This window comes from Xyrauchen texanus, chromosome 46 (genome assembly GCF_025860055.1).
Source record: "Xyrauchen texanus isolate HMW12.3.18 chromosome 46, RBS_HiC_50CHRs, whole genome shotgun sequence".
Lineage (NCBI taxonomy): Eukaryota > Metazoa > Chordata > Actinopteri > Cypriniformes > Catostomidae > Xyrauchen > Xyrauchen texanus.
Window position 1 is genome coordinate 4639844 of NC_068321.1, and position 24607 is coordinate 4664450.

The 24607-nt window shown below is 36.0% G+C and overlaps 1 protein-coding gene across 2 annotated transcripts in view; it reads right to left on the bottom strand.

Moving 5' to 3' along the window:
• The window catches only part of LOC127638236 (WW domain-containing oxidoreductase-like), a 401462-nt gene extending 381301 nt beyond the window's left edge, over positions 1–20161 (bottom strand). Inside the window, exons 1-5 of one of the 2 annotated variants that reach the window (XM_052119675.1) lie at positions 19974–20161; positions 19719–19783; positions 19139–19196; positions 18460–18629; positions 14005–14076 (exon numbers count right to left, since the gene is read on the bottom strand). In XM_052119675.1, the coding sequence (XP_051975635.1) occupies positions 14005–14076; positions 18460–18629; positions 19139–19196; positions 19719–19783; positions 19974–20080 (472 nt within the window). In that variant the 5' untranslated portion in view covers positions 20081–20161. The remainder of the gene's footprint in view (positions 1–14004; positions 14077–18459; positions 18630–19138; positions 19197–19718; positions 19784–19973) is intronic. The other variant, XM_052119676.1, reaches the window with a different exon arrangement.
• Positions 20162–24607: the final 4446 nt, after the last annotated feature.

The window sequence follows — 24607 nt, forward strand, 5'->3', positions numbered from 1 at the left end:
AAATTTGTATTACTATGTCTTAAGAAAGTTTACATTAATGATAATGTAACACCAAACACCAAAACAACACCAAAAAAACTCTATTTCTAAAAAGAGAAAATTTCTTTAACCAAACCTCAAGAACTTCAAAATAAAACAAAATACCTCTTAAACCAGCCTAAGATGGTTTTCTAACCAAGACAGGCTGGTGTTTTGGCTGGTTTAGAAGGGATTTGGGCACTTTTTAAACTGGGAGACCAGCTAATCCAGCTGAGCACCAGCTTAAACCAGCTAAGACCAACAAACCAGCTGACAATGGTAAATAAGTAAATTATTTTTTTTTTTATCTGCAGGGAAATTGAGTGTCCCTTGACACTCGTGGCTTGACCACTCGTCCAAGTGCAGTAGCAGGCAGCAGGTGGATGAAATGTGCTGCGTCGCTGCATGGCTGTTCCCAAGCAGCAGCGGTTTAGTGGCTGGCATGGTCTGCTCTCTCTGACTGTGAAATAACCCTTGGCCATGCTGCTTGTAAAACATATTACACTGTCATGGCTCAGGAAAGACCTGACAGGCCAACAAGCCTCAAATACAGAAGCATGACTCCATCGCTCTATGAACTTCTCCAGTGCTGTGAATTCTGAGTATCAGTGGATATGAATGTTGCCAGTTGACACTGAATATGAGTGATGTTTGCACGCATGCCACAGGTTTTTCCACTTCAGTATGGAAGCCTAACACAACATTTCAACTGCACCACATTTATTGATACATTTCATACCGAAATGGATCCAAAAATCACATTTAACAAAACGTTTTATTATTACAGACAGGACCAGAGTTGGGTAAATTACTTAAAATAAATAATCCACTACAAATTTGTAATTACTTCTTTAAAAATGTAATCAGGTTACTTTACTGATTGTTTCTTCTAAAAATAATCACATCACTATTTATTTTACTTTTAAGTTTCTTTATTGAAAATGTCTATATTTCCTCCTCATTCATTGTCTCACACACTTCAGCTGTCACAGAAACATTAACAGACATACATATGAATTCATATTTTAATTGTATTATACATATTACTTTAGTGCAAGCTATGTACCTAAAAGAAATTACTTTAAATGAAAGTCAGTAACTGTAATCTGATTACAATGTAATGTATTATACTACTTTTTTACTTAAAAGTAATTAGATTACAGTAAATAATTACTTTGTAATCTGGACAGGACACAAGGGGGAATCTCCCGAAACTTGTCAGGAACATAGCAGAGTCATATTTAACCCCAAAATCCAAAGAAAGATAAACGAAATTATCAGCAGCGGCTGGAACTTTTCAAGAAAAGAAAACACAAATTGTTTTTGGTGTCAGCGATTTTCTCCCAAAAACTGCTCAAACTACAATTATATTTGAATGAAAATAATCAACTGAGCTCAAATCAGTTTTTGCAACAATTAAAGGTGCCAATAGGCAAAATGTTTGATTATGAAAACTGAAATAGAAGCTTTACGTCATATTGCAAATAACTGCTTGTGTATCTCCACTCAGCGCTCGACAATGGTGCTTTTACATTTCATATGCCAGGGTTAGTCAACTGGTGGCCCACGGGCCAAATCCAGCCCGCCAATCATCTTTGTCAGGCCCTCCGACTGATTTTTGAACAAATTGTCTAGCGATCTGAAATACCAGAGCGCTCTCTGTGCAAAACTCAGCGTTCATAATTGCGAGCCTCAGCAATTAGTGGTGAGTTTAACAACGCTCATTGGCACGTGCAACAGCATTCAGCCGTCATCAGTTCATCAGTCACCGACCGGAGCGTGCGTTTAAGCTTTTATGCCGATAGTTTAATTACACTGTTTGCTAATCATGGATCACACCGTTTAGGTGAGCATTTGATAGCGTCTTTTTCATTATATAAAATTGCTTAGTTGTGTACTGCAGTCAAATCTACAGATGTAAAAAATGATAACCGCAGTTGTGACAGAAATATTGTCAGCACATTAGGCAACAAAAGCTATCAATTATGAAAACTGAACGTTCAAAGAAAATTCACTGCAAAGTTTTCTTTAATTCACTATTCTTGAAGTCAAACAATTGTGTCTCACCTGTGATATGTGAAACTGAACCTGCAAATATCCTGATTATATTTGGTTCTATACAGCCGTGAGTCAGCCCTTTCAATCACGAACAGCATCAACTTCTTTTGCCAATGATTATCTGCACAAAATCTGGCTCCTGCATTATCTATTGTATGCAAATTCACAACATTTACAGGACAAATTTTTTCCTCACTGAATAGGATGATACTATATAACAGACATTTTCAATTCCCATTACTTAGTAATTGTTAATAAACAGCATTACGGCTGCTCCGTTGAGGTGGACGGTAGTGGCGAGAACTCTACTATGGCATATCCCTCCTCCTTCCCGGGTTTCGGCACCAGTGTAAAGGGGTTTAGACGGGCAAAGAGGAGCCGAGATTCAGCTTGGCAATGTAAATAATATTTTAATGAGTAACTTAAACAAAAGACAAACACACACACATGACGGACATGTCCATAAACGATCTCTCTCTCCCGCACAATCCTCCGCACTCGGCCTTTATCCCTCTCTGAGGCTTGATTAGCCTGATAAGTGCAAAACACCACTAATGTGTACTTTACCAAATTTTTTCCACAGAAAATATATATTTACTGTGGTTATTACATTGAGAATCAATGGGTTCATCCAAAAGCTGACAAAATGTTGCTTTCAGAGGATTTATCTGGAGTTAAGGTGCATTTCAAACTTTTCTGAGACCAGTGCAGACAGACAGCACACGGGAGGTGACTGTAAGTCAAAAACATGAATAACCAACACGCCTACAGCTTGGTATTTTTAAATTATTACATTTCACAACTTAGTCTCACTGTCCACATATGTTTCCATTCATTTTCAATAAAACTATTTGGCCTAGATTTTTTTGTTTTGCTTGTTTATTAGGTGCTACTAGATAAAAAAATCAAAAGGGAAATCAAAAATTACCACAGCAGTCATGCTCGGGTCTCAGGATGTTAAAGTAATCGCCACTGGAAATTATATTTTGCATTTTTAGACCTTAAGATTCTCATTAATGACATATTAATTACATTTTGTAAGTAAAATGTAAGTATTTATAAATCATAATTTTATTAGTTGTACTGGCTTAAATATATGCTGATTTTAAAATTCCAAATCATTCTATTAAAGTGTTTTTTTTTTCTGAAACAATGATTAAAAAAAATCCATAATTAATAAATTAAAAAGTCTGGATGGTAATACATTTGAGTATTAATTTTCATAAAAATAGTGGCATATTCCAAAAGTTTTAATGGTCCTAAAACAAGTTTTATTTTCTTAATGCAATATATTATTTCTAATTTAAAATATATCTCTTTTATTTTCTTTCTTTTGGTGTGCATTTTGTACTGAACTTGTTTTCATTGGAAAAACCTAGAAAATGATGTTGAAAGGGAAGGTAAACAGGATCAGAAAATGGTACGAGATTTAATCTTGTGTTGTGCGCTCAAGCATCCAAGCTCAATGCACTAACTGTTAGGCCACAGCTCAGAGTGCATATTTGTACACATCATAAGAGTTCACCAACACACACAGGCATATGTAAAAACACTTCATTGATAGTCTGACCTTCCTCTTCTATGCAAACTAACCAACTCTGACAGTGTGCTGCATGATTCCGAGCGACAGACAGGCTGCACGATAGCGTGGATTAAAATGAACTTTAATTAGATTATGTTTTAATCTGATTTTCATTAAATGGTAACTAGGAGGCCTAATTGTGAGGAGAGAGCTAAGGAGTATTACCCATTAAAACTCAAAATTGGAGCAGGATAAGAACTCCTCTCTGACAAACCAAGCATGGAATTAAATTTTATGACACCTTATTAGGAGTAATGGAGAGCGCTGTGTGTATCTGTACGAAGGGATGTGGTTTCAAGAAATAGATGCCAAAATACAAACAAGAAATGTGAGAATTGAAATGTTTTCCTTGCCAGTAAACCATCAGCGAAAATAGCGATTTACTAAAGCAGATTCATATGACAACAATTAACCACTGTGCTTTTATTGCACAGAGACTTATTAACAGAAAAGAGTGTTGTATTAGTGTTGATGAAAAGAGCAATTCTCCCTGTCACCTTGTAAAAATCATGGCTGTTGTTTAGCTTGAAGTGTGAATTAATCAACGCTGTTGTTTTTTTTTGTAATGGAGAACAAATTAGAACAAGTTTAATGACAACAGCGACCCACCGTGTATTATTTATGGAAAATAAGAGGGGCTTGACATTAATTTGGACGTAATGATTCCGCTTGTTCACCAAACAGAGGTAGAGAGATCTAGCACATGTGCAGGGAGAAATCTCGCTAAACTAGTGAGACGTTTCACGGCTGATTAAAATACAAGGTCAGTTATATGACCACTATATTAAGTTATTATTGATTTGATGCACAGCCTCAAGATCTGGGAAGTGTTCTCACCTTTTCAATGATGCAAGCCTATTTATTTTGCTATCCTAACAATGCATTATTTTATGTTAAGTTGCATGTAGAACTGCGTTATCCCTGCTGTCCATGACCCTCACCAAAGTGACCTGCAACCAGTTGAGAACCGCTCTACTTGAGCAAATAAAGGTTTTAGTTTTGTGTGTTAACAATGTAAAGACGGGATGTTCCAGAGATGACCTCTGGGTCAGCTAAAGATTTTATTGTGCTGAGTTCTTCTCCTGGTCACATCCTGGACATGTTCATTTTGGAGCTACAAATGGAAGAAGGATCCAATATAAACAAAGTGCTAGACTGAGAAACATTTTGATTCGCCCGCATGATTCTCGTTGATTTTCTTTTTCATCACTCTCACTTCTACCCTAGATTTGTGTTTTTTGGGCTTTGTTCATTATTAGACAGATTTACAGTATAGTGAAGAGTGGTTCAAGTTGAAGCCTGAACACGACCTGACGGTGCAGTAAACTTTAAAGGCCGAACCCAAAATCCCTCTCTCTTTATAAAGGCTTCTCCAAGCAAGTCAATTTGTTCCAATAGGATGTGGGGTTTTTAGGCCACGTAAGCGACATTCGTAACAGTATAGTGATGTTAAACATACAGTGGCGAAATCACTAAAGAGTTGTGCCACATTTACGCTTGGTATTTCAGAGCGAAAACCTGCGTCTTATATACTACTATTCACAAAAATTGCCTGCCGCAATTATATCGCGCCATTAATGCAAGGTAAAAGGAATTTTATTGAAAGAGATGTTTGTGTACATTATCTAACAATCATATCAGAAGTAATTCATCAAATAATGATCAAATAATGGAAAAAAAGCTTTACGACCTGGCATAATTCTAGATGCACTTTCGGCATGTAAAGTGTCTGGAGTAGTGGAGTGATGCTGTTTAGTCCTGCCAAAGTGTGTCAGATGACAGTGGTCTGCTGCATCCTCCGCAATATAGCGTGTGCAAATGTCATTCAGTAGCGATTTCAGCCTGATCCCATGAAAATTACGTGACCGTGGCAACATCATTGCAGACCAAAATTATGCAGTCTATTACACATTTGCCTACAGTTTTCAAGAGTATTGTCCAGCGGGGGGCACCAAAAGCGAGTGAAATGGTGTCGTAAGCGGACAAGGTTTATAGATGGAGGTTTTAACGAGTACAAATACTTCCCTAACCTAAAACTTTAACCTAAACCTATCCAATCCTGTCCTTAAAGATAAACGAGAGGTGAACAAAACAGACATCCTTACCCTTAACCAACACCTAAACCCAAACGATAGGGTTCCTATCGCATTTGCGGTACATAAAAAGCACATTTAGTGAAGCAGTCGTGTCTTTTATGACACTTTTGTCTCACATGTCAGCTTTCATTCTTGACTGGTCTCGAGCCGCAGTCCAAGTCCAACACTCTATCTGGTGAGCTATCACAAAAGTTAATCACACTTGAATAAGTGTGTAAATGTAGGTGTGTCTGCAATAGAAGCGTTGACATGTTTAAGCTGACATTTGACAGCTAGGACTATTTTCATAGTGTGAGTGTCAGTAATGGGAGTCATGTGGAAAGGGTTCCCTGTTTTTCATCTCTGAGTGTCTCAAATTAAAGGGTAATGCCACTCATACCATTCTGTTCTAGAATATTTTGTTTCATTTACTTAATTAATGCAGAATCTTTATGTATGTCTATCCAAACAGGGTAATGATTGATCTCATTGGCTAATGTAGTTAATGTACTGCTTTTCCTGTTCTTAGAAAGATATATAATGCTGTGCTGAACAATAAAGTATGAGAAATCTCTGATGCATGCTCGGTGTCTGTCACTCATTTCTCCCCTCGTGAGAATCCGGATCGAGACAGCGACTACAGACCTGACTTAATACTTGGGGGCCAATCCTGAAAATTCCTATCAATGCGTTTTTAAAAAATGTAAGTTACTTTTAACTTTACGGTCCTGTATGAGAACACAAAAAACAACGAGACATGGTGTAATAGTCAAAGATATCTGTCTACAGCGTAAAAACACATTCGGTCTGAACAGCACCTAACTTTTCTGTTTGCACATGTCTACAAGTGAGAGCCCATGCATGAAAAAGTTCCATTCAAAGTACAGAATAATATTATATGCTAAATAAATGTAGCCTATATCATAAAAAATATACATTTAATCCAAATATTTACAATACAGTAATAGTTTATTTTTTTCATTAATTACAAACCTGAAACCTAACCCAAACCCGAAGCTATACTTAAAAAACTGACCTGAACCTGGACCAAAACCCAATGGTTTGTCGGGTCCTGTAAGCTCGAGGTCGAGCCCCAGACCTCTAGTGTTACAGAGATTATTGGGAAGAGATGAGCAACACACCTCGTTTGGGCAGTTCAATGTAAATGGAATCGCTATTGCTTCCATTTGGCGTCCCATTTATTTAGTAATTTTGCATGTTCCACATAGTAGACATGGAAATGGACTGTATATATATACGTATAAACACAACATGAAGATCATAACCAAGTTTACATTTCAGTTTAAAAGCTTTACTGGTGGCTCCGTTTCTGCTTTCGCATTCTACCTGCAGGGCGGCTCAAGCAGGTGGGGTATATACAGTACATTTGGGTTAAAATAGGTAGTCTGGCGTTCCTGTCATTCTGCGGGGAGCCTTAATTTACACCATTAATATCCCCCCATCTTCATTTGGGTTTGGGGGAGGCATTGTCACGGCCAAAGTGAAATGTATGGTTTGTAATTACCGGATTGTGAGGAGTGGAGTTCCACCTGACCAGCCCCACGCTGTTCTATTACCCCTGCTGCTGTTGCCCCAGCTGCCCTCTGCCGCCCTCCCCTCACATACTCCATCTTTGACCCTCAAGTGGCCTCGGCTAAATCACATTGCCATTAATCATTGTGCCTTATGTTCACATCGGTCACCCCATCCCCATAGCAACCCCTAATGCAAGTCTCCACGCTCGGACCCTGCCATCATCCAATTTAGAGCTTTGGCAGAGGGGAAAGTTATCATTTTACTAGGGCTGTCATTTTAACATGTTCATTTAGAGCAATTAACTTTATAGAAAATAAAGTATTAAAAAATGAATCATGCCTCCTGACCCATAAGTCAATTTTGAGTACGTATAAAAGTACGTATTTTCCTACAAACATGCTTGAAGTACATGTAACTTTGTTTTTTTGTGAGCTGCATCAGCAGGGGGCAGTTAGCATCTTAACAAACCTCACAAGCAGCACAGACACAGAAGGTTAGCTGGTCACACAGGATGTGTTCTTGACAACAGAATGCATAGATCTCAAAACAAGCTTTTTAATGTTTCAACTACTTTTAACTTGACAAAATCTACTAAAAACTAGATGCTGACCGATAGTGGATTTTGCAGATACGATAACAAAGGTGGTGGGAAAGGCCGATAACCTATTAATTGGCTGATCTTTTTTCAAATTGATTTATAGAATGTAATGTAAAAAAAATCTAAAACATAGCATTATTTCTTTATTATGGCAGGAAAAGGCAAAGAGTCCAAAATGAATAAAATTTCAGAAGCAATTTTTTGTTCAACCAAAATCCCAATAACAACTAGAAAAAAATTAAGATTGGGTACATAACGCAGGACTTTTAATTATAAAACAAGCTCGAAACACAGTGGAGACACTTATTTTGAAATTACTAAATAAAAATTTTTTTTTTAAAAAAACTATTGGCAACTTTCGACAGATTTTTGCCAATAACTGATAGTTCCAAAAAGCAACTATCGGCACCAATTAATCTGTAAAATCTATATATATGGGTCTACCTAAAACTAGAGGATGACTGATAGCGGATTTTGCCGATACAATAACTATAGTGGTCAAAAAAGCCGATAACAGTTTAATCGGCCGATAGTTTTTAAAAATGAATTATATAATATTTAAATTAAAATTAATAAAAGGTTTTCCTAACTATTACAGACCTTGAGGCTACAAGAGTCAAAAATGAATAAAATCCCAAAAGCAGTTTATTGTGCAACCAAAATCTCAATAATAACTAGAAAAATGTATATTTGGTGCATTACGGGACTTTCAACTTTAAACAAGTCCAAAATACACACGGGACCCTTATTTTGAAATAACAGAGTCTTGGCAGGGTCTATGAAAGTATTTACCAAATTAAACATTTTATAGCCTATATATTTACCAGATGAAGAATTTATATGTATATGTTTCACCAGATGAAGTTTATTGATGAGGAATAAAATAAAATGAGGGGAAAAAAACTTATTGGCACAGATTTTTGCCGATAACCGATATTTCCAAAAAGCAACTATCATATATATGTGATTAATTATGATTAATTAATCAGCATGTCATCTAATTAATTCATTTTAACTGAATGACAGCCCTACTTTAAACTGTATATTATAAAATTAAATTAATAATTTCTGTCTGTTCTTCACACAAATCTATTGTATGACTTCAGAATACTTATATTATAGCAAATAAGTCATGTTTACGGTGCTTTTTTTTTAATTACTTTTTTTTTTGACAGTCTCTGTCACTTTCATTATATGGAAAAGAGTGGCATGGATATTCTTCAAAATTTCTCCTTTTCAGTTCTACTGAATAAAATCATACAGGTTTGTAACAACATGATTGTAAATAAATTATGGCAGAAGTTACATTTCTCATTGAACTCCTTTTAAAGAGGCAGCGAGAGAGCGAGAGAGTGAGAGAGAGAGAGAGAGAGAGAGAAGAGTGCACCGAGTTGTCATGTAACTTAAATCTCTGCTCTCACAAAAATAGTAAAAGCAAACTGGATCCATAAACCCCTTGAGTTGACATTAAACCACTCCTAAATATTTTAAAATCTTTCCACCTTTAAAAGCCGGTAAAATATCTTTTATATAGGTATATATATATATATGTGTGTGCATTCCGGCCACTCACTGGGGTGGTACTGAGATCGTAATCATTATCGAACGTTTTATCCCCAGTTGTAATTTTCTTGCATGTTCCATCAGTTTTTTCTGTGCTATGTGAATTTCATCCAAGGTTAATAACGCTCAATAATTTAACTAACCACCCATACCTGCCGTTCATTACAGAGCCGATAAACAGATTCATCAAAATCGGACATGAAACGAGCATTAAAAGTCTCAGATTCTATTTCCTTCGACACTCAATATCAATAATAGCCTCCACAGACACATGGAGGATTATAGAGCTTACTAAAATGTATAAGGAACCATAGATAGAAAGTAAGATGTGTTTTCATTACTTGTGTGTTTATTAAAATACTTGCAAAATTGTGTATAATTATTGTGTGAATTATAAAACAGAGAATTCCAAATCCAGGATGCTTATTCAGCAGTGCTAAATGACCCAATATAGTAACACCTATGAGACGTGGAATACTTGTTCACTTAGCTCCTGTGTAATGTATATCACAGCACAGCACCCATAGAGGCCAACTCTTAACCTTCATTTATTATTGTGTATTACAGTACAATATTGATGCATTGACAGCAACTAAAATTTAATAATTTTACATATGAACAACGTAAAAAATGTATAATCAATGAGGCAAATTAAATGTTCAATACGGTCACATTTATTTAATGCAGTTGAAGCTTTTACCTAATCTGACATAATACTGATTTCATTCAGTTCTGTGTGATTTCTGGTCCTGTCAACTCATATCAAAGAACTATATTACTTGGAAATGGTTTAGTATATTGCAACTATTATTTAATTATTGCAACTATTAACAATTATTGTCAATGTACATTTATATACCTTTTACTTTTAGGTTTAGAGGTACGTTTAAAGGCATAGTTCACCAAAAATTCTAAATTCTCTCATCCTTTACTCCCAGATGTTTATGATATTTCTTTCTTCTTCTGAACACAAATGAAGATTCTTAGAAGAATATATCAGCTCTGTAGGTTCATACAATGCAAGTCAATAGTGACCAGACCTTTGAAGCTCCAAAAATCACAAAAAGGCAGCAAAAGAAATCCATAAGACTCCAGTGGTTAAATCTATAGCGATATGAAAAGTCTGGGTGAGAAACAGATAAATATTTAGCTATTTTTTACTATAAACTCCCTGCCCAGTTGGTGGCGATTTGCATAGAGAATGCAAAATCACCAAAAACAAAAGAAGAAGAATGTGAAAGTGAATGTGGAGATTTATAGTAAATAAATTATTAAATATTGATCTGTTTCTCATCCACACCTATCACATCACTTCTGAAGATAACGATTTAACCACTTGAGTCATATGGATTACTTTTCTACTGCCTTTATGTGCTTTTTGGAGCTTCAAAGTTCTATTCACCATTAATTTGTATTGTATGGACCTACAGAGCTGAGATATTCTACTAAAAATCTTCCTTTGTGTTCTGCAGAAGAAAGGTTATATTAATCTGGGACGGCATGAAGGGGAGTAAATAATGAGAGAATTTTCATTTTTGGGTGAACTATCCCTTTAAGTGATCTGAAATATCTATAAAAATAGTAAAAATGTAACTATTCAAATATATTTATAATAAAAAATGTTCACAAATATTTTGTACATTTCTAAAGCATGTATCCATTTAACAAAATGTATCCAAACATGTCCAAATGCGCCTTTAAATGTTACGTACGAATAGCTACGTTTAATTATGAGATGAGGCTGAGGGGACGCCACTTAATACAAATTATTTAAAAAATTATAAAATTGTGTCCTTAATATTTTTGTATGTAGTAACCATTTTATAAAAGCAATATGGCACTCAAGGTCATGTCTAGCAACACCCTTTAGCTGTGACTATATTGATAGCATAGCACAGCCTAACGTACCTTATTGCCAGTCTCAGACAAAATCAGATTTTTTTTAGCAATCACTGCACTCGTTTTGGGGGAATATCTTCAGAAGTTGGTTTAAACACGGTAAAATGTGTTAAACAAGCTGAGCTTCGAGTACTACAATCTTATTGGTAGTAGAAAGCAATTACCGTAGGCAAAAAATTTACTAAAAAAAGTACACAAGATTCTCCGTCTGCATGCTTATTGTTTAAATGTGCAATGTAGGGATAGGCCTTCCTATTCATACACAAAGAAAGGCAGTAAATACTACAGGTGTCTGAATCAATTTAGTGTCAGTTATGTTGAACAAATCAGCCTCAATCTACCACTCAACCACAAAATGTTGCGCTTTATCTAGAGAAAGAAAAAGGAATGAGTTACTCCATCATCTAATCCTTTAGCCAAGAGAGAGACCTAGCGACACGGCCCTGGTGAGAGGGCACAGCAACACAGTCATACAGCCATCAAAATTCAATTAAAGTGGAAATACATAGCGGGCATGGCATTTATCAAGGAACATAAAACAGAAGATTTCCCGTCAGTATGGCCAGTTATTCATCCCCTGTGCCACCTTATGCTCTCATTTCCTGCTCTGATCCAGAGCTTTCTGCAAAACAACACAAGGAGATGAGATTCAGAATGACACAATGTGCCATGCTTTAGACAAGTCAAAACATTGAACCTATTAACCGCCAAAAAATATTTTGAAGTGTTGAAGAACAAAATGTCATTGATATTATTATTACATTCACTGCATTTCTTTATTTATTATTTTACCCTTTTCTTTTCACTTGCATAACAGGGCGATGGGTCGGGGGTTTGTTTTTGTTGTAAAATGCGAAAAGACCTTAAAAGGTGCATTGAATGTGATATTGGACTTATACTGACCAATATATACTAGGGGTGAAAACATATTTTTTTGCACGCAACAACAAACACAGCGCAAGTCATGTTGTCCGATTCCTAAACAAATGACCTTTCTGGAACGGGTCTTTTTAATGAATCATGATTAGCTAAAAAGCTTCACAAAATGAGTTTGCACTCAGGAGCTCAGGTTAACAGTTTGAGTCAGTATCTCTTTCTCAGCGAATCATACAGTGAATCAGACTCCCTCACTGAAGTGCGAGGCATTTTTCAGTAATGAGAACCATTACTGTGATGTGTACTTCATGTTCGTTAGACTTAAAGAAATAGTTCACCCTAACATCATTTACTCACTCTCATGTCATCCCAGATGAGAACACAAATGAAGATTTTAACAGAATATTTCAGCTCTGTAGGTGCATACAATATAAGTGAATGGTGGCCAGAACTTTGAAGGTCCAAAAAGCACATAAAGGCAGCAAAATGTAATCCAGAGGACTTCAGTGGTTAAATATAAATGTTCAGAAGTGATATAATTGGTGTGGGTGAGAAACAGATCAATATTGAAGAACTTTTTTACTATAAATCTCCACTTTCACTTTTACATTATGAAAGTAAAAGTGAAGATTTATATTAAAAACAAAAAACAAAACAAACAATTTAATCATTTAGTTGTTTCTTACCCAAAGTAACTGCATCTGTTAAAAAGACATATTAAACCACTAGAATCATATGGATTACTTTTATGCTGCCTTTATGTGATTGTTGGACCTTCAAAGTTCTAGTCACCATTCACTTGCATTAAAATGAGTGTACAGATCTTAAGTATTAAAATCTGCAGAAGAAAGAAAGTCAAACACATATGGGATGGCATTATAGTAAATGATGTAAGAATTTCAGGATTTTTGGTTGAACTGATTAATTATAATATGATAACGTGCAATTTATGATGCATATTCACAACAGAGATTTCTTGAAATTAATTACTAAATGCTGTTTTAAAAAGACAACATTATGGATTATTGTTGAGCACAATAAACTGCGTCTTGGATTTCATTCAATTTGGACTCTTGTAGCCTGTGTCTGAACCGTCCCGTCACAGTAAGGAAAGACTAAGAACATTTAACACATTATATATATATATATATTTATACAGTATACATACATATACACTGAGTAATTCTGAGATGCGTGTTGGCGCTGTTTTGGTGGTACAAGGGGGACCTACACAATATTAGTCAGGTGGTTTTAATGTTGTGGCTGATCAGTGTATATATATATATATATATATATATATATATATATATATATATATATTATTTATTTATTTTTTTTTTTATTATTATTACAGGCCGATTAATCAATAAACAGCCGTCTTTCTTGCTTCTGAACAACCATCTAAATCGAACAATTCTGGAATTTGGCAACTAAAAACAGCTCAAGTTTCAGTTGAGGAGCAAATGGCTCTGCAATCATTTTTTCGTCTGGAACCCTGCTGAACAGACCCCCAAACCAACAGAGGAACATTCTGATTGTGCCACAGAGCCACAAAATACACTTTTCAACTGAATCAACCTACAAACTTAGGCTTCCTGCTAGTTGTCTCTGCATATAAAGATGGGAGATTTAAATATAAATAAACACAAATTATACAAATCACATAAATATTTAACTCCTGTAAATTCCTACATCAGTACATTGTAATTTCCATCCATTGAAACTCTTCCAAATCAAACACAGACATGCTGGTTTTGTTTGTTGGTTTCAAACATAGAGTAATGCAGTGTATGTGTCACCTTTAGCGAACAACATCGCCGTCAGTGCCTGTATTCCCAGGTTTACCAGCCTCGTCCATAAGAAGTGATGAACTGAAATAGGAACAGAATAAATACTGAAGCCCCTAAATGTACACATGCATTTACGTGGCAGCGCTGTGATTCAAAAAGACAAACAGAGGCACGTTAGAGCGCAGTGACCGTCACGGAGCATCCATCACTATCAGAGACCAGCAGCCGAGAGGAACCCTCCATACACCCCACGACTACAGCGATACACCTGCACTACAAAAATAACCCCATGCTACACACTACACTTAAACAACAGAACTGACTCCAGCGTCAAAAAATAGATCTGAAATAAGACACCTGCCAACCAGGTATATCTGGACGGAGATAAAGTGAATCCAAATGAAAGATTTATGATTTATGTATGATAGTCTGCTACAAATAAAATCGCTACTCGTGTAGAAAAATTCACATTGGGAGAAACTAGGAAGTCTATATTTGGTGCTGTTGGGATATTATACTTCTGCCTCGGTAGTAAAAATATACAATCCGTTTACAAGTATTGTCCCTGATGCATTAGTTAGAAATGTGCATTGCTAGAAAAATGCATTTACGTCATTCTTTCAATTATCATATTTCCCTCAAGATAAATCATTGATACAAAAACAACACATTTCCATTGTTACTGCCCAGGAAATAAGATTCAGTACATAGAGCATTTTCCCTATTTGGGGTAAGTTGTCACAATAGAATCTACCATTTAACAGCCATTAAAGGCTTTTCAGCAAAACGTTTGAAACATTTATGAAACACAAAACTATTGTTTCACAGCAAAATTGTCAAAGGTAACATAGAAAAGAAGCATTTGTGTATTTGTGACTTTTGACTGAAAAGTATATACAGCAGTTACAGAGACATAGCCATTATGATCAATTAATCATGTGACAACTAGCCCCGGTCTGCCCTATATACAATTATTTGCATATATATGTGAACAGAAATATAATTTTGAATTATATAAATATCATTTATTGTGGCAAGCGCATAAAATACTGTTTTTCTGTTAGTGGAAACAGAACATTTAGCCAAAGTCTGTGCAAAGGTCTCAGGTCAGGTACTGTTGATTGCAGTGACGTGGTGTTTGAGTGAAGTGAACGCTACTTTAGACGGTTAGTAACTTTTAGTTGGTTCAATAGAGGAGAATTAAGGAAAGCGCCCAAGTCACTAATGGGAATGAATGGGAGGCATCAGCCGAGGTCAAACACACACCACAAGATCAATGCACGGGTGCAGGTGTACCGCTCCACAACCAGAGAACATGTTAACAAGAGACAGAGAGAGAGAGAGAGAGAGAGAGAGAGAGAGAGAGAGAGAGAGAGAGAGAGAGAGAGAGAGAGAGAGAGCAGAGAGAGGAGAGAGAGAGAGAGAGAGAGAGAGTAGAGGCAGAGAGAGAGAGAGAGAGAGAGAGGCACAGAGAGAGAGAGAGAGAGAGAGAGAGAGAGAGAGGAGAGGCAGAGAGAAAGAGAGAGAGAGCGAGAGAGAGAGAGGAGAGGCAGAGAGAGAGAGAGAGAGAGAGAGAGAGCGAGAGAGGATACAAAAGAGCATTTGTTTCCATTACCATGGAAGAGGGACAATTGTAAATGTGTTTTCATACAGGACTAATAAAATACAGTAGAGTATCAGTCTAATAAAAAAATATAACCCCACCTACTTTAATTAATTACTACATGATGAGGCTTATTACCAGATAAATCCTACTGCCATATTCATGCATTAAATACATGCACATAAAATGCAGATGACAAACACAATTATTACAATGAAATATAACTTTTTATTTAATGTGAAAAGATTTTCGATAAGGTTCCATTTGTTAACATACTGTACATTAGTTAATGCTTTAGATATCAGGAACTAACAATGAACAATATATTTTTACAGCATTTATTCATCTTTGTTAATGTTAGTTAATAAAAAATACATTTGAGCATTGTTAGTTCATAGTGTATTAACTGTTAACAAATACAACTTTTGTTATACATGCTATATGTTGAAATGAACATCAACCAAGATAAGATGGTAAATCCTGTAAAAAATATATTGTTCATTGTTAGTTCATGTTAACTAATGCATTTACTAATGTTAATGAATGGAAACTTATTGTAAAGTTTTGCCAGATTTTCTTGTGCCTACAATTACTGTTTGGTGGTATGGTTTTAAATATAGTTACATATCTAAAATATATAAATATTTAAGCATGATGTGTTACAAAATATTTACAAACTATTTCAGGGATCTCCGTGTAATATAAATAATCTTTAAACAGAGGCTTTATTGGAAAAAATCTGGCCTAGGGCCATTTGACACATAAAATACACAATAATTGTGAATATATAGTTCATATGATTTATGACTTACATCATACAATAATAATCATGATAATCACACTATATTAATAGATTACAAAATGAAAGAATTTGTCTTATTCCTAGATATTTTCTTTGATTATGTGTGGAGGCGATCCTTCAGAGTAACACGCAGCGCTTCTCTGCCCTCTAGTGTTACAATCACTTTACACTACAAACTCCCATTACAATTAAATACGGACCATAAAGTATGATCAGCAGGTCCATGTGATAATTATTATCTTTAATATGGAATTTATTTCGGTATAAAAATCTAATACATCCTATGTTTGTTTAGCAAGTTTCAAGTTGTGATAAGATTTACATTAAGGAGACTGATTAGTGTTAAGAATAATTAAGGTAACACTTCACAATAAGGTTGTTATTAACTAATGTTAGTTAATAAAAATACATTTGATCATTGTTAGTTCATAGTGTATTAACTAATGTTAACATAAACAAGATTTGATTTGAACATTTATAAGTATATGTTGAAATTAACATTAAACAAGATTGATAAATGGTGTAGTTCATGTTAACTAATGTTGTTAAATAATGTTAACAAATGGAAAATTATTGTGAAGTATTTCCATAATTGGTTATAATCAATAAATCAATAAATATAAATAAACAATCCTTTTCTCACCCGCATGCTATCCCAGATGTGTATGACTTTCTTTCTTCTTCTTCTTAACAAAAAAATATACTTCTGCAGGTCCATAGAATGCAAGTGAATGGTGACCAAAACTTTGAAGCTCCAAAAGCACACAAATGCAGCATAAAAGTAATTCATCTGACTCCAGTGGTTAAATCCATATCTTCAGAAGTGATATGATAGGTGTGGGTGTGAAACAGATGCATATTTAAGTCATTTTCTACTATAAATCTCCACTTTTACTTTCACATTCTTCTTCTTTTGTATTTGCTGATTCACATTATTTGTGCACATCACCAGCTACTGGGCAGGGAGGAGAATTTATGGTAAAAAAGACCATAAATATTGATCTGTTTCTCACAGATATAGATTTTACCACTGGAGCTTTGTGAATTACTTTTATGCTGCCTTTATGTGCCTTTTGGACCTTCAAAGTTCTGGCCACCATTCACTTGCATTGTATGAAACTACAGAGCTGAAATATTCTTCTAAAAATCTTTGTTTGTGCTCATCAGAATAAAGAAAGTCATACACCTCTGGGATTGCATGAGAGTGAGTAAATGATGAGAGAATTTTTATTTTAAGGTGAACTATCTCTTTAAAACTGAGAGAGTGTCATGACCGTGGGAACCCTGAATCATTATTAATTAAATGACACTATGTGGCCTGTCTGCTGTAGACTATAAATGCTTGAATTTTAAAACAAAAACATGAATGTTTTGTCAGTCGTCAAGTTAAAATATGAGTGACTTAAAACTGTGATACTTGTTCAGCACACTTTTTTCACATTTTTAGCCACTAATTGTGGGAAAACATTGCTAAATGGATTTAAATGTGTAAAATGGATGAGGCTGAGCTGTAAGTACTACACTCTTGTTGGAAGTTTAATCAAATTAGCTTAAATATTTGGGGATGTGCACAATGTTTCTAATCTGTGTGAAATTCTGTAGCATTGTGCAGTGTCATATTCCAGGCAAGCCTAATTTTCACTTATACTATAAGCCAAAATACTAAAAGCTTGTCTATTCTACACCTGCAATCATTCACAATATAAATCTTTAAGAATTCATAAACACATAAATTCATTGTAGTTTAACAGAATGAACTTCAGTACCATCATTATGGTGTGATTAGATTACCATCTCAAATTTGGATCATTTAATAGGAAATATTACAGTGCCACCTTCTGGAAAAATACTGTAATGAACGCAGCTGGTTTCTAGTGCAGGTTTATAATGGTCAGGTTTTCTTTGCTCATCAAACACTAAGCATTGAGAAGCAGGACACTTATAGTGAGTTTGCCATCAAAGCTGCAGTACCGCGTCAGACTCCCTGTTGAAGATCCCTGTTATAGCCTATTTGTGTCTTATTATGAACCATGTTTATGTTTTTTGAGTCACGACTTACCAATCCCAGAGTTGGCTCCTGTGATGACTATGACCTTGTCGGAGAGGTCATGACCCTGCAGTATCTCCAGAGCAGCGGTGTTGCCGTCGTAGCGTTTGGGCTTCACCTGCATGTCTTCTATTGTGAACGCCTGCCGAGGGTCAAAATACGTCATGCGTTTGTTGATGTGACTGATGAAAAGAAGGTAAAGAGCAGAAAAACATAAATAACCAGTAGAGTTGACCAGCACATGCATCACTGAACTCCATAATAACACTTTGCACAGTGGTTTTGCACACAGTGCTTACTCACCAAAGCACTTACAAAAACATGAACATCTTGTATACAGTGAGTAGCAATTTCCTACTCCTGTGAACTATGATTTGCTACTTGCTATTACTAGTCGTTTGCAGGTAGTATTAGGAAAAAAGATGTTCTAGGGAGCATTTTATTGGACAAAAATGTGTATTCACCCATAAGTGCAAGGTGACATCATTAATATTATTGGTCTGTTTTCCCAGAAGAGAAAGATTGTTGGAGTATAAATTAGAACATAAAGATGACCTGAAAGCTTAAAGGCATGGGATAAATAATGAACTTTAAAATATATTTATATGTATATTAGGAAAATATACTTCATTGGAACCAGCATCACAATTTTCCGAAACCCTGAAGAGGATAACATGTTCACTGAACTCACTTGACATAGAAGATTTCACCCTTGTCATCTGTTTCCTGCTCCCATCCATAGGGCAAAGCTATAAAAATCAAATAAAATAGATTATCAGTGAATCTGGAAACAGACCAACAAGGTTATTTGGTTCAAATTGACAAGTAAGTTTGTCCTAGGTGATTAAAATGAGAAAATCTAGTTTGTCTAAATGTAGTCTGTGTCTATATTGGTTTTTACTCATTTTTGAAAAATATTTATAGCATTTTCTAAAAAAAAAATCTAATGACAATTTATTGCCTTCAAAATAGGGATGCACTGATATAACATTTTTTGGCCGATGCCGAAGTATGACCTATAATGATGCCGATATATTGCAACTTCCTTTATTTTTAAGAGAGCCACACTGAAAGATTTATATACAAGAAAACATATGAAAATATGATAACACAATTTATATGAAAAAAGGTTATTTTGCAGTTTAAAATGCAACCTTTACAGTTATAAAGCAATAATTCAATTCAATACAAACAGCATTATGGAGTGATTGTTCATCAAACTGTAAATGATAGCATCTACTGTATTAATGTTAATAACATCATTATCATACCTCCAGCACAGCGTTTCTTCTTCCCAGTTTTGGGATGTTCCCACTGGGTCTTCATTTCCTCGTGGCTGAAATTAATTATGACAGTTGACTTACAATGTCATGTGTCAATCATTCTTTTAACATTATATAACAAATTCTATTGGCTTGCTATACAGAATATTTATTTCATTGGGATATAAATCAGAAGTGTAAATGCATATGCAGAGGTCACATGTGTGTTTGTGTTTATGTGTGTTTTGTGTATGAAACACTCACTTGGCATAATAAACCCATCCATCTTTAGTGGATCTCTCCTCCCAGCCGGGCGGAAGCTCGTCTTCACTGTCTGTATCATCCATTCCTGCGTACTTAAGAGCTGCCATCACGAACTGATAGTTTTTAATTTAATAACTCATTCAACTTGTGAACGAAATTTATCTGACCGCAAATTCACGTTAACCTAAAGCTGCTGCAGCACTTCCGCAATCAAAACGTGACGTCATGTTGAGGGGCTTTATGGGAAATGTAGGCGGCTTGGAAACAAAATTTTCCTTTTTTTAGTTTTAATTACAGGTAGAAAATTGATTTTCTCTATATATATTATTATTATTATTATATATTTATTTTTTTGTAGACATTAAGGTTTGTGTCTATATAAAAATGTTATTTTAAAATTAAACCTAGACTACAAAATATTCACTGGAATTAAAAGTGTGACAACTACTACACTTGTCTCCCCTATGCATGTTACTCACCCAGACCTTTTAACTTATTCTCTAAAATAAATGTATAAAGTATCAAAATCAATGTAAATTCTAATACGCACTTTTCAATAAATAATAATAACTGCATTGACTCAACTCACTTTTATTGCCATTGCACCATTACATAAGTGAAATGATGTGTGAAAAGCTTATGTGCATGGTCTAGGCATTGCAGTCATAAATAAAATAAGTATAAGTACACCTTACAGAATAAAAATGTACAGAATAACAACATGAAAGTGTTCAGAATAACAATACAACAGTGTACAGAATAACAAAATATGACAGTACAGAATAACAATATAACACTATTTTAACATTGGGGCAGGCAGAGCAGGACAGGCAGACAGGAGCAAGCAAAGACAATGATGTAGTGAGAACACAAGTACAGTTTATTGACTAAGTGTATCCAAAAATTGTGAAAGAATCAATACAGAATCTAAACATGAACCAAACAGGAATAGACTATGAATTGACTGTTATTGACTAATAAAAACAAAGAATATGACACATTACAGGATAATACTATCATAATACTCGACATGAGGGCTAAAATACAATGACTAGAGTTAAGAAGATGACAAAACAACCAATGACAAGACTGAACTAATAACATGGGGACCAATGACAGAACTGAACTGATAAACAAGATAAGACTAAATATGAACCAATGAAAAGACTAAGAAACCAAGATCAAGACACATAAAACATGAGGGAAACAGAAAACCACATGACCAGAAACAGGAGGTAAACTAATTTAAAAATAAAAGACATGAAAAGAAAACGTAGCCGAGGAAGGCTCAGGGAGCAAAGCCGTGGAATGCTCGGACACTGGCTGCGACGGGAAGATTCTTAGTGGATGTGAGCATAGGCAGGGAAACAGTCTCCATGGTCGTGAGCACAGACAGTGACGAGGGAACATCCTCAGTGGTCCTGAGCAATGGCAGTGACGAGGAAACATCCTCAGTGGTCCTGAGCAATGGCAGTGACGAGGGAACATCCTCAGTGGTCGTGAGCAATGGCAGTGATGAGGAAACATCCTCAGTGGTCCTGAGCAATGGCAGTGACGAGGAAACATCCTCAGTGGTCCTGAGCAATGGCAGTGACGAGGGAACATCCTCAGTGGTCGTGAGCAATGGCAGTGACGAGGGAACATCCTCAGTGGTCGTGAGCAATGGCAGTGACGAGGAAACATCCTCAGTGGTCCTGAGCAATGGCAGTGACGAGGAAACATCCTCAGTGGTCCTGAGCAATGGCAGTGACGAGGGAACATCCTCAGTGGTCGTGAGCAATGGCAGTGACGAGGGAACATCCTCAGTGGTCGTGAGCAATGGCAGTGATGAGGAAACATCCTCAGTGGTCGTGAGCAATGGCAGTGACGAGGGAACATCCTCAGTGGTCGTGAGCAATGGCAGTGATGAGGAAACATCCTCAGTGGTCGTGAGCACTGGCAGTGACGAGGGAACATCCTCAGTGGTCGTGAGCACTGGCAGTGACGAGGGAACATCCTCAGTGGTCGTGAGCACTGGCAGTGACGAGGGAACATCCTCAGTGGTCGTGAGCACTGGCAGTGACGAGGGAACATCCTCAGTGGTCGTGAGCACTGGCAGTGACGAGGGAACATCCTCAGTGGTCGTGAGCACTGACAGTGACGAGGGAACATCCTCAGTGGTCGTGAGCACTGGCAGTGATGAGGAAACGACCTCTGTGGTCATGAGCACGGGAGTGCCTGGGATGTAGGAGCACTTCTCATCCCTTCCAGATGGCCGGGAGCACAGCCATGGGAGGCTCAATTGGCGGAGCAGTGGGAAGCTCAATGAAGGAAGTCTCCAGGACCACCGAGGCTGGGGAGAAAATGATCTCCGTTGAAGGGAGCTCAGATACCACTGGAGCCATCCAAACTTGATGACAACATTAATTGAATTATTTTTAAAGTTATGAGATTAGCCTATCCTTACCAAACCAGTCAGTGTATTGTAACATTTTAAATCAGAAACCCTCAATCTATTTTTAGAAATTAAAATGAGTTAATTAGTTGCCAGTTAAGTAGTTTTGCACAAGGATTATTCTCCATAAAGTCATCGTGCCTAAAATCACCCCTCACCCATGGTAAAATCACTGTAATGCACAATCCAACAACAGTATTATAGCTATGTCTTTTAGCTTTTATAAAATCTTGGCAACATCACACAATAAAAGACATGAATGTTCAGTAAACAGTTACTGTAGTCATAATATAGTTCAACTATGCCTTTATGCGAAAAAGGGAGGAAACATCAAATCAGTATTCTTCTGCAGAAAAGAAAACAAACAATAGAAACCCTCATAGGCCACTATATTGATGATATTTTGGCTTTACTGGTGGCATGTTATGTCTGGTGGATATCATTCGGGACCAATAGGCCAGACAGTTGGGAAACAATACAAACCATTAAATCCTAAAGGAATATGGCCCAAAATATAAAATGTTATATATATATATATATATATATATATATATATATATATATATATATATATATATATATATACAGTGCATCCGGAAAGTATTCACAGCGCTTCACTTTTTCCATATTTTGTTATGTTACAGCCTTATTCCAAAATTGATTAAATTCATTATTTTCCTAAAAATTCTACAAACAATACCCCATAATGACAACATGAAAGAACTTTGCAAATTTATTAAAAATAAAAAATTTGAAAAATTACATGTACATAAGTATTCACAGCCTTTGCTCAATACTTTGTTGAAGCACCTTTGGCACCAATTACAGCCTCAAGTCTTTTTGTGTTGATGCTACAAGCTTGGCACACCTATTTTTGGGCAGTTTCTCCCATTCTTCATTGCAGGATGGGAAGCGTCGGTGCACAGCCATTTTCAGATCTCTCCAGAGACGTTCAATCGGGTTCAAGTCTGGGCTCTGGTTGGGCAACTCAAGGACATTCACAGAGTTGTCCAGTAGCCACTCCTTTGTCATCTTGGCTGTGTGCTTAGGGTCGATGTCCTGTTGGAAGATGAACCGTTTGCCCCAGTCTGAGGTCCAGAGCGCTCTGAAGCAGGTTTTCATCAAGAATGTCTCTGTTCATTGCTGCATTCATCTTTCCCTCGATCCTGACTAGTCTCCCAGTTCCTGCCGCTGAAAAACATCCCCACAGCATGATGCTGCCACCACCATGCTTCACTGTAGGGATGGTATTAGCCAGGTGATGAGCAGTGCCTGGTTTACATCACATGACGACATAACGTGAAGGCACCAATAGAATCAACATAAAACGGCATCTGCAACCCATTTTACTTCTGTAAAATGTTGTATTTCTGAATAAAAAATATATTATGAGAAATGTGGGGCAAGATTTGATTTTATCATTAGGGAATTGACTGGATTGTGAATGTTTCAAACCAGACTGTTTCCAGCGAATTGTGAAAGAATACTCCCCTTTTGAAACACATCCGACACCCACTTTTAAGCAGGTTTTTCTAACCAGGACGTAAAGGATGAAACTCACTGTTTATTGTTCAAATCAATCATTATTTGCGTCATGGCATTCATAATGTATACATCATAATTTTTTCTGTAGTAAGACCTTTGATATTAGATCAATGATGTACCTCAAACATAATAATCTTGATTGTTCTCATGTAAAAAATATAAAATAATCCTTAAAACAAGATGCATTTACTTAAGCAATAGTCAAAAGATATTTAGGCTTTTTGTTTTCAGAGAATGCATTTTAAATGTAAGTGTACAGAATATATTTATATATATATATATATATATATATATATATATATATATATATATATATATATATATATATATATATATATATTATCTTTACACACACACACATATATACACTCACCTAAAGGATTATTAGGAACACCTGTTCAAGTTCTCATTAATGCAATTATCTAATCAACCAATCACATGGCAGTTGCTTCAATGCATTTAGGGGTGTGGTCCTGGTCAAGACAATCTCCTGAACTCCAAACTGAATGTCAGAATGGGAAAGAAAGGTGATTTAAGCAATTTTGAGCATGGCATGGTTGTTGGTGCCAGACGGGCCGGTCTGAGTATTTCACAGTCTGCTCAGTTACTGGGATTTTCACGCACAACCATTTCTAGGGTTTACAAAGAATGGTGT